General features: G+C 40.1%; 1 protein-coding gene across 2 annotated transcripts; it reads right to left on the bottom strand.

Annotated features, from left to right (window-relative positions):
• Positions 1 to 2,761: 2,761 nt before the first annotated feature.
• Positions 2,762 to 13,389, bottom strand: rsad1 (radical S-adenosyl methionine domain containing 1). Of its 2 annotated transcripts, none has more exons than XM_017701599.2 (9): positions 13,158 to 13,389; positions 11,585 to 11,718; positions 10,379 to 10,583; positions 9,605 to 9,970; positions 8,263 to 8,326; positions 7,682 to 7,829; positions 7,521 to 7,575; positions 5,252 to 5,355; positions 2,762 to 3,980 (listed from the first exon to the last, which is right to left on the bottom strand). In XM_017701599.2, the coding sequence occupies exons 1-9, from the start codon at positions 13,260 to 13,262 to the stop codon at positions 3,839 to 3,841; spliced, it is 1,323 nt and encodes a 440-aa protein (XP_017557088.2). In that variant the 5' UTR covers positions 13,263 to 13,389; the 3' UTR covers positions 2,762 to 3,838. The 2 variants fall into 2 exon arrangements, with proteins under 2 accessions (XP_017557088.2, XP_037387520.1); XM_037531623.1 differs by having other exon boundaries at positions 10,460 to 10,583.
• Between the last annotated feature and the right edge of the window lie 202 nt (positions 13,390 to 13,591).

The raw sequence follows: 13,591 nt of genomic DNA, 5'->3' as shown, positions 1-13,591 counted from the left end.
ATGTACACATAAAAGTACTGGAATGCTTATTAAAAGTGGTCTGTGGTATGGACATGAATCAGTGGGTGAGGTGAGTTTTAGCTGAGCTCAGCACGGGCCGACTGAACTCTCTTTGCTTTGCTGCCCCCGTGTGGCTTCAAGCAGTAATTTCGGCTACCAACATTGCTGTATTAAAGGGAGGGTTCCAATTTCCGAAATTTTTGGACAATACAGTCGCTAAGATGTAAACAAAGTCATTCAATGTGGTTTGATTTGAAATGGCTCATTGTGGGTAAACGTACAGACTCCTATACCTTTACAGTGGTGGTGATAGGAATTACAGATTACAACGTCTACAACACAAATAAAGCCATTTTATTTACTGTCCAAAATGACCAGTAAGCCTACATATGTCCTCTGAATGTGGTAATAAATCTGAAAAATACTTGTTCTTTGGTGACTGTTCTGCTTGTTTTGTCCTGCCTTTATTTCTAAGCTGTAAATAGGTTTCATAAAATACATTTTAGACCAAAATATTCCCTCAAAACTATCAAAAAACAATGTATCAGTGTATTTATAACCATTTCATATAGTAACTCTCTGTGAATCAGCTTTTAGTATTATCAAACTTTTCCCCTATCACCACGATTGTGAACAAGTCTGCCTCGGCAGGTTTCTCTAGAACAGAGCATTTCACATCAAACCACTGTAAGAATTTTGTTTAAGTATTAATGATTTAATTGTTTTGAAATTTGAAAATTCCCCTTTAATAGTTGTATAATAATGCTGTGTTAATCATGCTGTACCCACAATAATGTATTAATAATGTGGTTTTGTGAGGCTGGCTTGCTAAATGTCTGGGTAAAGATTGTCTAAAGTGAATTACTGACACACTGTTTGAGTGTCAGCACTTCTCTCTCTTAAAAAATGTTTATGAGGAGGATCATGTCACCATTTGTTCAACATGAACAGTCATTCACAGGCATGATTCAACACAACCAATGCACTTTATGAGCTGAGAAGCTGAAATACAACACAACACAGACCTATAAGTGGGGAGTATCCAGTTGTATTTACTCAGTTCAATGGGATTAAGTACAGTATGGCTGTTTCCTCAAAGTCAAAGAGCATTTTCATTTGGGAAGCAAAAGCATCCTGAGATAACAGCAATTATGGAAATGAGGGAAATCAGCACCATGGACAGCAGAGAGCAAAACACTCCAGTTCAGGTAGCATGATGTTCTGTTTCCATGTAAGCGCTTAAGGTTGATGCACAAATTAATCAAATGATAAATGACACCAACAAAGTCATTCTCTCAATGCCTTGGTTTATCAGTAGAGCAGAAGAGTCCACTTTTGGTAGAACCTGCACAATAAGTGGGTGCCCACAGCAGCAGATCAGCACACAAATAAATGCAAACAGGCTGCAAATCACAGCATCATACAATACTGTGCAAATATACAAAGCAGACCACATTTACTCATTTAATTTGCAATTGAAACCGCAATTAAATGTAAGTTATTCATTTTTCAGCATCAGAAAAATGTCAGTATTTAGTGTGTCCACGCTCTGGCTTTACTTTTATTACTGCAAATATACTGCAGGGATATTTTTCACCTTTCAAAGTCTATTCTTGGAAGTTGGTTGCATTTTCTGCTTCTCACAATACAAGTAATCCCAAACACTCTCCATGATGTTGATGTCTGGACTCTGGGGTGGTCAGTCCACTGTTCTGAGAACACCAGCAGCTTCTTTGTTTAATTTGCATTTTTCTTCAAAAAAAGAGAAAAATGATGGGGAGCCGTTTTGGTGGTCTACCACAGCTTGTTTTTTCACTTATTTTCCTTTGACTTTATGCTTCCATATGCCTTGAACTATATCCTTCCATGGACTCTTACATCCAGTCTCCTCAGAAATATCTCCACAAAACAGAATAACTTATGATACATTTCTAATATAAATAACATTGCATATTCTGTAATTACATAATGTGCTGACGTTCAAATGCAAACGTGCATTTTTTATCACCAGTTACTCAATTGTTTTAGTTTTAACTTGGGATGCCCTTATCATAAATTTTTGTGGCTGATTTAAATTTCTTTACAGCCAAAATGGACGATGAACAAATTTTTCTTTTTCTGTCTTTTTTTAAGCAATAATGGATAAACCCAACACGATTTATGTATTTTTTATCAAACCCTCACACTTTGCAAACAAATGGAACACATTCATTGTCATGATTGGCTCCTCCCAGGCCGGTCCATGTGCTTTTTGTTTACATTTTTATCTTACATGTGCATTTGTTTTGATCCCAGTCTGGTCCCTTGTTTGGTTACTCCACCCCTGATTGTTCCCACCTGTGTTTCCACCCGTGTCTTGTGATCTCTAGTTAGCCCTCATGTATTGAAGCCCTGTGTTTTCCCCTGTGTGTTGGCAGGTCTTTCTGTAACGCTGGGGAGCAAGGAGGCGGACACGTGTACTGAGATAAGGGACTTCTATCGTGGGCAAATCCAAAATCAGGGTCATAACTGTCCATGGTCAGAGAGCCAACATGGAGAGAATGACAGTCGGACATATTGAAAGTAAACTGGTCAAACAAACAACAGGGCTGGAAGATCAAACAACATAACACATCACACTTCAAACATGAAACATATCAAACAAAGACCTGCCAACACACAGCGGAAAACACAGGGCTTAAATACATGAGGGCTAACTAGGGATCACAAGACACAGGTGGAAACACAGGTGGGAACAATCAGGGGCAGAGTAACCAAACAAGGGGCCAGACTGGGATCAAAACAGAAAGCACATGGACTAGACCAAAACAAATGCACATGGAAGATCAAAAGGTAAACAAAAAGCACATGGACCGGACTGGGAGGGGCCAATCGTGACATTCATATAGAGGCTGTGGAGGTTGAGGAGATGACTGGCTAGCAAAAGGGGTGCTATGAAAGTGGTGCATTGGATGAATGATACACTATAAACAGTCAATACACAATGTAAATATAACAGACCTGCTGAAAGTACTTAAACAAGTCTTCCAATTTCAAACACAAAATAACATTTTGGACCCCCACGAGTAGATGAACCTGATGACTGAGAGCACGTTGAAAGACTATTCAAAGAGAACTCACGTCAAGTTTGGTGAAGGACGTGTCTTCTAAGGATGTGAGTGAATTATCTAATATGGTCGTCATATCTTCATCAGTATAATGTTGATTTTTGCATTTGAGATCTAAACATCGAGCCAGATTTTCTTTTTGAGACTGTGTGTGTGATGTTAATACGTAAAGACGTATGGCATGGTCGGAATACTCCCACCAAATCTGACCCAATGTCTCTGACTTTTAGATTTTACAGTGCAGCTTTAAGGGTGAAAATCAGCCTGGCCAATTCTAATGGTGCACCCCTAGTTTTATTAAAAGGTGGTTTTGTTAACCGCTTATGTGTACTCTTTTAAGTAGAGAAACTGTTTTTCTAAGCCTTTGAGCTGAAATATATCTTTACTGTGATGAAACAAGAATGAAAAGAGGAGAGAATTGCAGTAACCTATCTGCTTATCAACATACGAAACGGCTTGTTCAATCTTTGTTCATTCGAGATGTGCACCTACCACTCGGTACCAGATGGAACATTTTATCCTCTTTTGAAATTCTGTCCACCACAACAAAGAAACCATCTGTCACAGAAGAAGGAGGATGTGCACTTGGAAAAAACGTCTCTTTCACGTGCATTCCATTGCAAGAATCAGTTCCAAAAGACAGAAGAAATATGCTTCGTACTTTCCCAGTTCCTGAAACTTGCATTATTGAGCAATTTATGTTCTCTTCCTCTCTGACTGGCTGAGCTCAGTCATCTCTTTCTCTGTCCATGTGTCCTGCCTGCAGTTGCAGCAGAGGCCGCAGGTTTCTTGAAGAACATCTCCAGCCTCAGCAGCAGCATAGGTAAAATACTGTCCAGTAAAGCTAAACCTTCCCAGGAACAACGTAGCCCCCTGCCGGAAAAAGTGGGCAAGAGTGTTAGACAGGTACAGATGGTTTACCACCACTGTATAACAGACAGTTCTTCAATCTGTGACCTAGTACTCATAAATTAATTTTTACATGATAATTTCTGATCATTATCCATCATAATTGCACAGATCGATTTATATATATATATATATATATATATATATATATATATATATATATATATATATATATATATATATATATATATATATGTGTGTGTGTGTGTGTGTGTGTGTGTGTGTGTGTGTGTGTGTGTGTGTGTGTGTGTGTATATATATATATATATATGACCCCTGCTCTAATTGGCTGCAGCACTCCTTATAACTTCAGTATGAACAGGCAGACCTGACCTGCTTCGGGCTGAATAGGCACATATATGAAAATGCTTTGGTTTAGGCAACGTCACAAAAATAATGTATTCATGTAAATGGATTGTTTTTACTGCTTAGTTCTACATGTATTGATTGTATGGGCTGGGGAGTGAATGATATATTTTGGATTTTTTTTTTGGAACGGATTTAACAATGTGTCCATACTACATCAAAAAAAAAAACATGTAAATTCTTTTTTTCAATTATTTGGGCCTTTTAATGAGTAGTAGCAGTGCAGTCTGCAGGGTATTTCATTTTCACAAATTATTCAGTCACATGTTGCTAAGCAAAAATCATGATATTAAAACTTCAATAGATAAAAAAATTGCTGATAAACTCTAACAATTCAGCTATTCTGTGCTCTCACAGACCTGTTATAGATGCCCAGCTAGTTACAGTTATTTATATTGCTGTTGTCATAAGAAAACCTTGTATGTCCTTTTCAACAATGTCAAATATGGAGATGGAGTTTTGTTCCCACAACAACATGCTGAATGAGGTACAGTTATATGCAAAAGGTGAACACCCCCAGACACATGATCTGTTTTGTTGATTTTCTAAATGTTCCTCTACAAGGAAACATTGTAAATATGTATTTGTTTCTGAAAATGGCAGGCACAATTTGTATTTACTATGTTATGCCTTTAACAGTAATTGTGCATTAAAATATACAGAGGTGTGTTCTCTGTAGAGGATGTCTAAATTTATTTATTTATTTATATTAAAAACAGCAAAACATGTCATTTGACCAGAGGAACCAAAACCTTTGCAGAAGACTGTATGCTGAAGCATGCTGAACCTTAAACTGAGGACTTCTGTAGTCTTGCAGGACAAGAAGACGACTGTAAGAATATTAAATGTGATACTGAAGTTTTAGTCACCCATCATCGAGAATCAGATGACCCCTCTGTTGCAGTTGCTGAAAATCTTCTGATACTCCGAAAACTTGGTGCAAATTTGCCTCTGGACTGAATTCTGCCCAGTGCTGTGCCACCAAAGAAACAAACAAATGCAGGGTCAGATCCCACAGAGATAACATTCATCACTACTTAATTCAGAAAATATCCTCCATAAACAAAAAATTTTATCATCAGTTACATCTGTTGTAAACCATTGATACATCTGTTACAGGGGGCTTTCCAGTGGCTGTTGGATATAATGACACAATGCAAGCTTCAACCCTCCGCTTCCAAGTATTCTACTCGCAAATGTTCAATCGCTGGAGAACAAAATAGACGAGCTAAGCACAAGGATCAGGTTTCAGCGTGACATTGAGAGCTGCTGTGTTTTAGCGCTCACAGAGATGTGGTTCTCCACAGTAATACCAAACAATGCCATCACAACGACCGGCTTCACCAACTACCGCCAGGACAGAACTCTGGACTCTGGTAAGGGCAGATGTGGAGGGGTATGTGTTATGGTGAATTCTCGATGGGGAACAGATGTAGCGGTTCTTGCCAGTCACTGCTCTCCAGACATTAAACTCCTAACAGTCAAATGTAAACCCTTTTTTGCCCGGGGACTTTAGCTCAGTCATCCTCACTACAGTTAGGAGTTACAGGCAGATAAGTCATGTGCATTGGAAGTTTTATACTGGACCATTAATGGCCTTGAGAACATTCAACCTCAGGCTACTTTTACTATGGCTGGGGATTTTGACAGGGCAAACTTGAAGAAGGTTCTGCCCAAAAACTACCAACACATAAAATTTCCCACCCATGAAGAACAGACTCCTGACCACTGTCACACCACAATCAAGGACAGTTTCAAACCCCTCCCCCACCCTCCCTTCGGCAAAGTTGATCACACCTCTATTCTTCTCCTGCCCGCAAGCAAACAAAGACTTAAACAGGCAAAACCAGTTCTCAGATCAGTCTGTAGTAGGAGGCCATCTTCACACTTCAGGACTGCTTTAAATGAGGACTGGAAGATGTTCTGTGATGAGGCTGGCACAGACATCAATGAACACACTCCATCACAAGCTACATCAATAAATGCACTGAAGACAATGTACCAAAAATCAATGTCAGATCATTTCCCAATCAGAAACCCTGGATCAATGCTGAGGTTCGAGCCAAACTAAGAGCTTGGGCTGCTGCCTACAACTCTGGTGACCCGGCCAGCTAGGCAGAAGAAGGCCAGAAGGCTAGAAGAAGGCTAGAAGGCCAGATATGACCTTCAGAGGACCATCAGGCTGGCCAAAAGGAGCTACAGGGACATGGAATCCAACTATCTTGGCTCTGATCTCAGACAAAATAACTTGGAATAAAATCTTGTTACAACAGTTTTCATTAAGATTAAGTTAAGATTAAGAGATACTTTTTTGATCCCACAACAGGGAAAATTCCACCTCCGCATTTAACCCATCCGCGAAGTGAAACACCACATACACACCAGTGAACACACACACTAGGGCGCAGTGAGCACACACTTGCCCGGAGCGGTGGGCAGCCCTATCCACGGCACCCGGGGAGCAGTTAGGGGGTTAGGTGTCTTGCTCAAGGACACCTCAGTCATGGACTGTCGGCCCTGGGGATCGAACCGGCAACCTTCCGGTCACAGGGCCAGATCCCTAACCTCCAGCCCACGACTACCCCAAATGCAATTAAAGTTAAGAATGATTTCCTTCAATCAACGAAACATGCAATTTAACCAGGTGTGCTCAATTTTGCATAGGACTATGTCCAAAATTAATAAGACACATGCTCACCCAATGTTTCCCCTGAAAAAGGGGTATTAATTGGAAGTTTGTTCCTCCAGCAACAGCCTCTTATTCTGGGAAGGCTTTTCACTAGATTTTAGAAAATTGCTGTAAGGATTTGATATCATTGTGCCACAAGAACATTAGTGAGGTCAGGTACTAATATTGGATGATTAGTTCTTCGTCACTCCAACTGCATGGAGCTCCATCACTCCAGAGGACATAATTCCACTGTTCCACAGCCCAATGCTGGGGCCCTTTAAACCCCTCAAGCCGACACTTGGGGCTGGGCATGGTAACCTTAGCCTCATGTCTGGCTGCTCCAGAGCATCACATTCTATTGACAATGCTTTTCTATGGAGATAATCCAAGCTGTGTGTGTGCAATTGAACTCCTGTGCATCTTTAAGTAGAAAGACATGCTGCTGAATGGTCGAAACAGTGCAATACCTGGTGAGAGATTCCTTCATTCATTCGTAGTCCCATGACCAAAACTTCTTCCAACCTACAAACGCAAAAAGCCACACCAGCTTTACTCATCAACATCCGTATCAGTTGCTGTCCATCTTTTGTCACTCTGTGTATGTTTGTCATCAGTGCATGATCCTCACAGCTCAAGATGGCTCAGTTGTATCTGCCTGCGTGTTGCATGCCCGTGCTGCTGGACTTCTCTTATCCAAACATCTGGCTCTAATGTCTGAGTGCGTGCTTCCCTCAGAACCCCCTGTAGTGAATGAGGAACAAAGCGGCCATGTGCTCCTGAGAGACAAAAGAGAATATCAATATACATTTGTATGCAAAAGCTTGGCTGTCCATGGTCAAATTAGATATTCTGTTGAATTTTTAAATGAAAGTTTACACATCCTCTACTGAGATCACAGTTCTGCGCATTATATCACATAATTACTGTTTATTTGACGAAATTACATATTGGAGACAAAAACAATAAAATGTGGAGTGTGCAAAAATTATGGCATGCTTTATTTTTTTCCCTTATGTTAAACTGTACATTAAAAATCCATATTTACTCTATTCATTTTTCATATTTGTGTTTTTGCAGAGGATGCATTCAATAAAAAAAAAAACAGTGAAGCATGTAATTTGATCAGGGACATTTAAGGTTTTAGATATGACGGTAAATCTTATTATGATCTGACAGACGAGTGTGAATATGCAAATGTGGCAAACTTACCAGGTCCAACACCAATGTACTGCTGTGCTTTCCAGTAGCCAATGTTATGTGTGCTAACAGCATTCTAGAAAAAAGAACACACAACAAAAGCCCAAATGTTTCACACAAAATATAGTGGTATGACAAAACTGAAACATTCCACATCACAGTGCAACACAGACGTGTCTCAACAAAGGGCAGGGCTACACACTATGGACAAAAATTCAATACGTTTTCAGATATTACATTGACGATATGAGAAGTGATGAACCTAATTGTAAGTACATTTTTTGTGTATTGTAAGTCTGTTAGTAACAGTTCTTCTTTTCTTCTTTTCACACACATTCAAATGTAAGCAAATTTGTGAAATTAACCATGTTAAATCCTTTACATAAAAAGGTCATTTTTTTGCTGTTTTGTTGTTTGTTTGATCTCTTCCACTGAAGCTCAATTTCAGATCACTCTTTCTGACCTACTCATTGGAGGCTTTTGCACAAACCTGTGGAGTCTAATATCAAATTTAGTCATAAAAAAAGGAATGAATGTTTTAATTAACGAAATTTTTCATGAAAATTGTTATACAATTGTTATGCTAACCATTACTGCTCAAGATGGCTGTGTATCTGAAACATTTCACACATTTTACACATGTAACTGTAAAAGTGAGAATAATTATTACAACTGAAGCATTTCATCCTCCGCACATGTAACTAATAATTTGAGCCGTTCTGTCACAATGATGTTTCTCATATCATTATAAAAAAATCTATATTTTACAGTCTGGACCTAACTAGGGCCATTATGATATGATTTTTTTCTCCAACATGGGGATTGCTAGACAATATGAAGTGGGAAATTAACAGTTAGATGTTTTGCTATAAAACCATTTGTAACATTTGTTATATCATGTCAGACTGAATATAAAAGTATATGTTTATCAGAGGTCCTAATAAAAACACTGATCTATCATTTGTTGATTTTTGCAATGTGGTTTTACACTCTTTGAGTACCGCATGTGGTTATGAGTGATTAGAGAGGTTAATTAGTGTTAAAGAGAGGTTGTAAAATGACCATGTAATACAAAATATAATAAAATAAATAAAAATAAAATAAATAACATACAAAAATATGTAGGGAATGGGTCCTTCAAATTATTTTGTCTTCTAAGAAACTACTTTCTTTTGTTTCTTTCAGCCATGTTTTTCACTAGACACTGCATTCTTGCTTTGGCAACTGGACTTTGACCAAAATATAAAAGAAAAATTAATGCTTGCACTTTTATGCACCTAAATATATTATATTGTGGCACAAAAATCACGAGACATTTTTGTTATGCCCCTGTTAGTCTCTTCCAAAAACCTACATTCCTGGCGAAGTTGGACACCTCGTACTGGAGAAAGCCCGCCTTCTTGAGAATATTTCTAGCCGTTTTGTACATTGTGGCGGTAACGTCATCACCAGGCACATGCACTTCACCCAACTGGACTTGTTTGAAGAGATGAGTGCCCCTCTCCAGGGTCAGCTGGTACAGTGACACATGGTCATCACAGACAGACAGCACCTCCTCCAGCTCACTCTGCCATGAATCTTCACTTTGGTCTGGAAGCCCAAACATAACATCTACTGACACACGTCCAGGGCACAGTGTCCTGGCCTCTGAGAGCGTCTGGAGAGCTTCTTGTGGACTGTGATCTCTCCCCAGTACCCTCAGACTGCTGTCATTCAGAGACTATGGAAGCAGAGTGAAGTTGAAATTAACACATGACTAAAATGTTGTTAAAGTAGAATCCACTGATTTGTTCAAATTTCTGTGTAATTAAGTTGTTAAGATGTTATCAAAGTCATTCAGTCATTCAGTAGTCTGATGCGAAATGCTCTTCTCTAGAGAAACTTACAGAATCAGAAATGTTTACAGTGGTGTTGATAGGAACCAAGAGTTAAACGCCTCTAAAAGCTCCCTCATAAAAGGTGTTACATGCAATGATTATGAATATGCTGTCTGGTGCCTAAAACAAGGTTTTGGTCAAAATTTTTACCTTTCTGGTCACTAATCAATCTTTCAGATCATGACATGTTTTGACATGCAGTGTATATGTGGTGGTTAAAAAAGTAAAAACACTTTCACTTTGCAAATCACCTGCATTCCAATAGAAAATCGATTGACTCCAGCTGCTACAAAGTCTCTGAGTCTGGCTTTCCCAGCAGGTGTGGGGTTTACCTCCAAGGTGACCTCAGCATTTGCAGAAAACTGTGCATGTTTCGAGACAGTCTCCAGTACAGCAGCGATGGTAGAGGGTTGGGCCAGGCTGGGTGTCCCACCACCGAAAAACACAGAGGTAATGCTAGTAGAAAAACAGACAATGTTTATTAACACAGGAACAGCCAGAGTTCTGTAATATTAGGTTAGTTATTTCAGTGGTTACTCTGAATACAGTACTGGATAAAGGAGAGACACCCTTCATTTAACTAGGTTCCAGTCAAAACAGTAGTTAATTACAAGTTATTCATTTTTCAGAAGACATTTCTGAGGGGATTAGATACAAAACAATTTAAGGAAGGGAATATTCAAAGGAAAACAAGTGGAAAAAAAGAGTTTTCAATGAGAGTTCAAACAACTTAAAAGGCGTAGGAAAAATGGGACCCTAGATGACCAAAACTGTCACCACTAGAAAAACAGTACTTAAAGCCTTCATTCTTAAGAAACAGTAGAAATGTGAAAAGCAGAAAACGCAACCAACTCACTGTGTCTGAAAAATATCCAGTATTTCTCTGAAAAACTGTAAGCCTCTTGACAAGAATGGAAGCTGGTTTGTTCATATATATATATATATATATATATATATATATATATATATATATATATATATATATATATATATATATAAACCCCTGCTTTTTTTTCCTCAGGTGCTTGAAAAAAATTACTTAACGGCCATTTTGACTGGAAATGGGATAGGTAGGTAGGTGGGTGGATGGATGGATGGATGGATGGATGGATGGATGGATGGATGGATGGATAGATAGATAGATAGATAGATAGATAGATAGATAGATAGATAGATAGATAGATAGATAGATAGATAGATAGATACTTTATTGATCCCAAAGGAAAATTAAAAATATTTCTATAAGTGAGAGGTGGTCCAATTTCCAATTTTGGTCAAGATTCCTCAGCACATACTATTATGTCCAGTAAAACCTCAAAGTGGACTTCATGCTAAAGATACTGCATAATGCATTTTCTGTTAAGGCATTTTGCCCAAAGTAGTACTGCAATAACTGCTTTTCTCATGATAACAGGTGTCAGTCTCCCCAGTAAACAAAAGTCAGCACGAACACCTACCAGGAAACCTGGCTGATGTGCAGCAGCGTCTGAGTTTCCCTCTGCAGGCTCTGTGTCATAAGCACATGGTCCACTGAGCGAGGGATGTACTTGTTGAAGTTGCAGTAGGAGCATCGCTTTAGGCAGTAGGGCCACTTTTCATAGAGAGAGAGGGGGGGGGGGGGTTATCAAACAAATTACAGCTCTCATATTAATGTACACAATACAGAACAAAGCAGGATGCCAGGCTTAATTTGATGTCTGTACAGCTATTAGTTATTAGTCTGAGTATCTACAGTTCACAGTAAAGCTTGCAGTGCTTCACTTTCATACTTGATGTGATAGCTACAATAGCAGGTAGAGCTGTCGCAATTTTGTAGAAAATTGTAGAAATTTTAGCTGATGATTAATTATCGTATAATACTTGCAATTAAGAGTTTAATTGTCTTTCGTTGTTCATTGTTTGCAACAGAAGTGGCCAAATCGGCCGATTATCCACCTTCTTGTAGCTATGATTACTTAGTAGTTAACACTGGTTACTAAGCACTGCCCTCTAAACATGTTAGAGCACCAACCATGATGTCTTGATGAATGTACTGCTTTGTTTCACTTAAGTTTATTTGCCTCAACCCAGTGACCCCAAATCACATTTTTGTTTGTTGCAGAATAATATGACTGTGAAATATAACGACTGTGAATAATGAATGACACTATCGTGGTAATATCGGAAACCGCGGTAAAAACGGCGATATTAGCTACATTTTTATATTGTCACATGCCTAGAGAGTTAAACAAGAACAAGACTTCGTCTAGTACACCGAATATATTTGTTTTTCAGCAGATGTTTTTAAACATTTTTAACATTTGGCGTTCCCTTGGGTTTGTATAAATTAACTGGCTTTTTTAAAACCACTGGAGAGAGAGGGGGGGGCAGAGGGGGGGACAGAGGGGGGGTGGGACAGAGAGAGAGAAAGAGAGAGAGAGAGGGGGGGGGGGACAGAGGGGGGTTTGACAGAGAGAGAGAGAGAGAGAGAAAGAGAGAGGGGGGGCAGAGGGGGGTGGGACAGAGAGAGATAGAGGGGGGGTGAGAGAGAGAGAGAGAGAGGGGGGTGAGAGAGAGAGAGAGGGGGGTGGGACAGAGAAAGAGAGAGAGGGGGGAGGGGGGGACGGGGGGGGGGCAGAGAGAGAGAGAAAGAGAGAGGGGGCAGAGGGGGGTGGGACAGAGAGAGAGAGAAAGAGAGAGGGGGCAGAGGGGGGTGGGACAGAGAGAGGGGGGGGGGTGAGAGAGAGAGAGAGAGAGAGAGAGAGGGGGGGGGTGAGAGAGGGGGGGGGTGAGAGAGAGGGGGGGTGGGACAGAGAGAAAGAGAGAGAGAGAGGGTGGGAAAGAGAGAGAGAGAGAGAGAAAGAGAGAGGGGGGCAGAGGGGGGCAGAGGGGGGGTGGGACAGAGACAGAGACAGAGACAGAGACAGAGAGAGAGAGAGAGAGAGAGAGAGAGAGAGAGAGAGAGAGAGAGAGATGCGCTTAACCAACGCAGGCATAATAAAAGTCCCTGTAGCTGCCCTCCACACTCTGACCATTATAAAGGATACTCACATGCACGTACAGCGAAGCTTCATGTGTGTAAGTTCTGCGGGAAACACCAGCCTCGGTGACAGGACACTTCAAAACATATCGCTGAAAAACACCTCGCCACGGCATTTCTTCACATGTTGAACGTGGGCTAACTCGGTGTAAACAGTAAACCAGATTTAGGTCTGGTTAAAGACGAGAACAAAGACTTGCTTTGACTTCAGGTGCTAAACGTACAGCACCGATAAAGAGGGGATGCTTTGCTGCACGGCGCTATTTCGCTGTGACACTTCCCGTCACCAAAGCAGAAAGCACGCCTGTGTCCACACGGGGTCGCTGTTGAGCGCACGAGGCGTGAGGATCAGCCAATTTCTGACGTCAGAGTGGTTTTGTTAAATAACTAAAGGTAGAATTACATAAGAGCATAAAAAGTAAAACATGCGTTCATTTATTTCAGA

Source organism: Pygocentrus nattereri, chromosome 1 (genome assembly GCF_015220715.1).
Source record: "Pygocentrus nattereri isolate fPygNat1 chromosome 1, fPygNat1.pri, whole genome shotgun sequence".
NCBI lineage: Eukaryota > Metazoa > Chordata > Actinopteri > Characiformes > Serrasalmidae > Pygocentrus > Pygocentrus nattereri.
The sequence above is the reverse complement of the archived record's forward strand: the minus strand, read 5'-3'. Positions and strand labels throughout refer to the sequence as shown.

What these genes read in the sequence shown, in the direction of transcription:
- rsad1 (XM_017701599.2), bottom strand. Translation starts at nt 13,262, where the DNA reads ATGCCGTGGCGAGGTGTTTTTCAGCGATATGTTTTGAAGTGTCCTGTC. An exon ending in AAGCTTCGCTGTACGTGCAT is followed by an intron (nt 11,719 to 13,157) that starts GTGAGTATCCTT and finishes CTCTATGAAAAG; the next exon opens with TGGCCCTACTGCCTAAAGCG. An exon ending in GATTTTCTATTGGAATGCAG is followed by an intron (nt 9,971 to 10,378) that starts GTGATTTGCAAA and finishes CTGCTTCCATAG; the next exon opens with TCTCTGAATGACAGCAGTCT.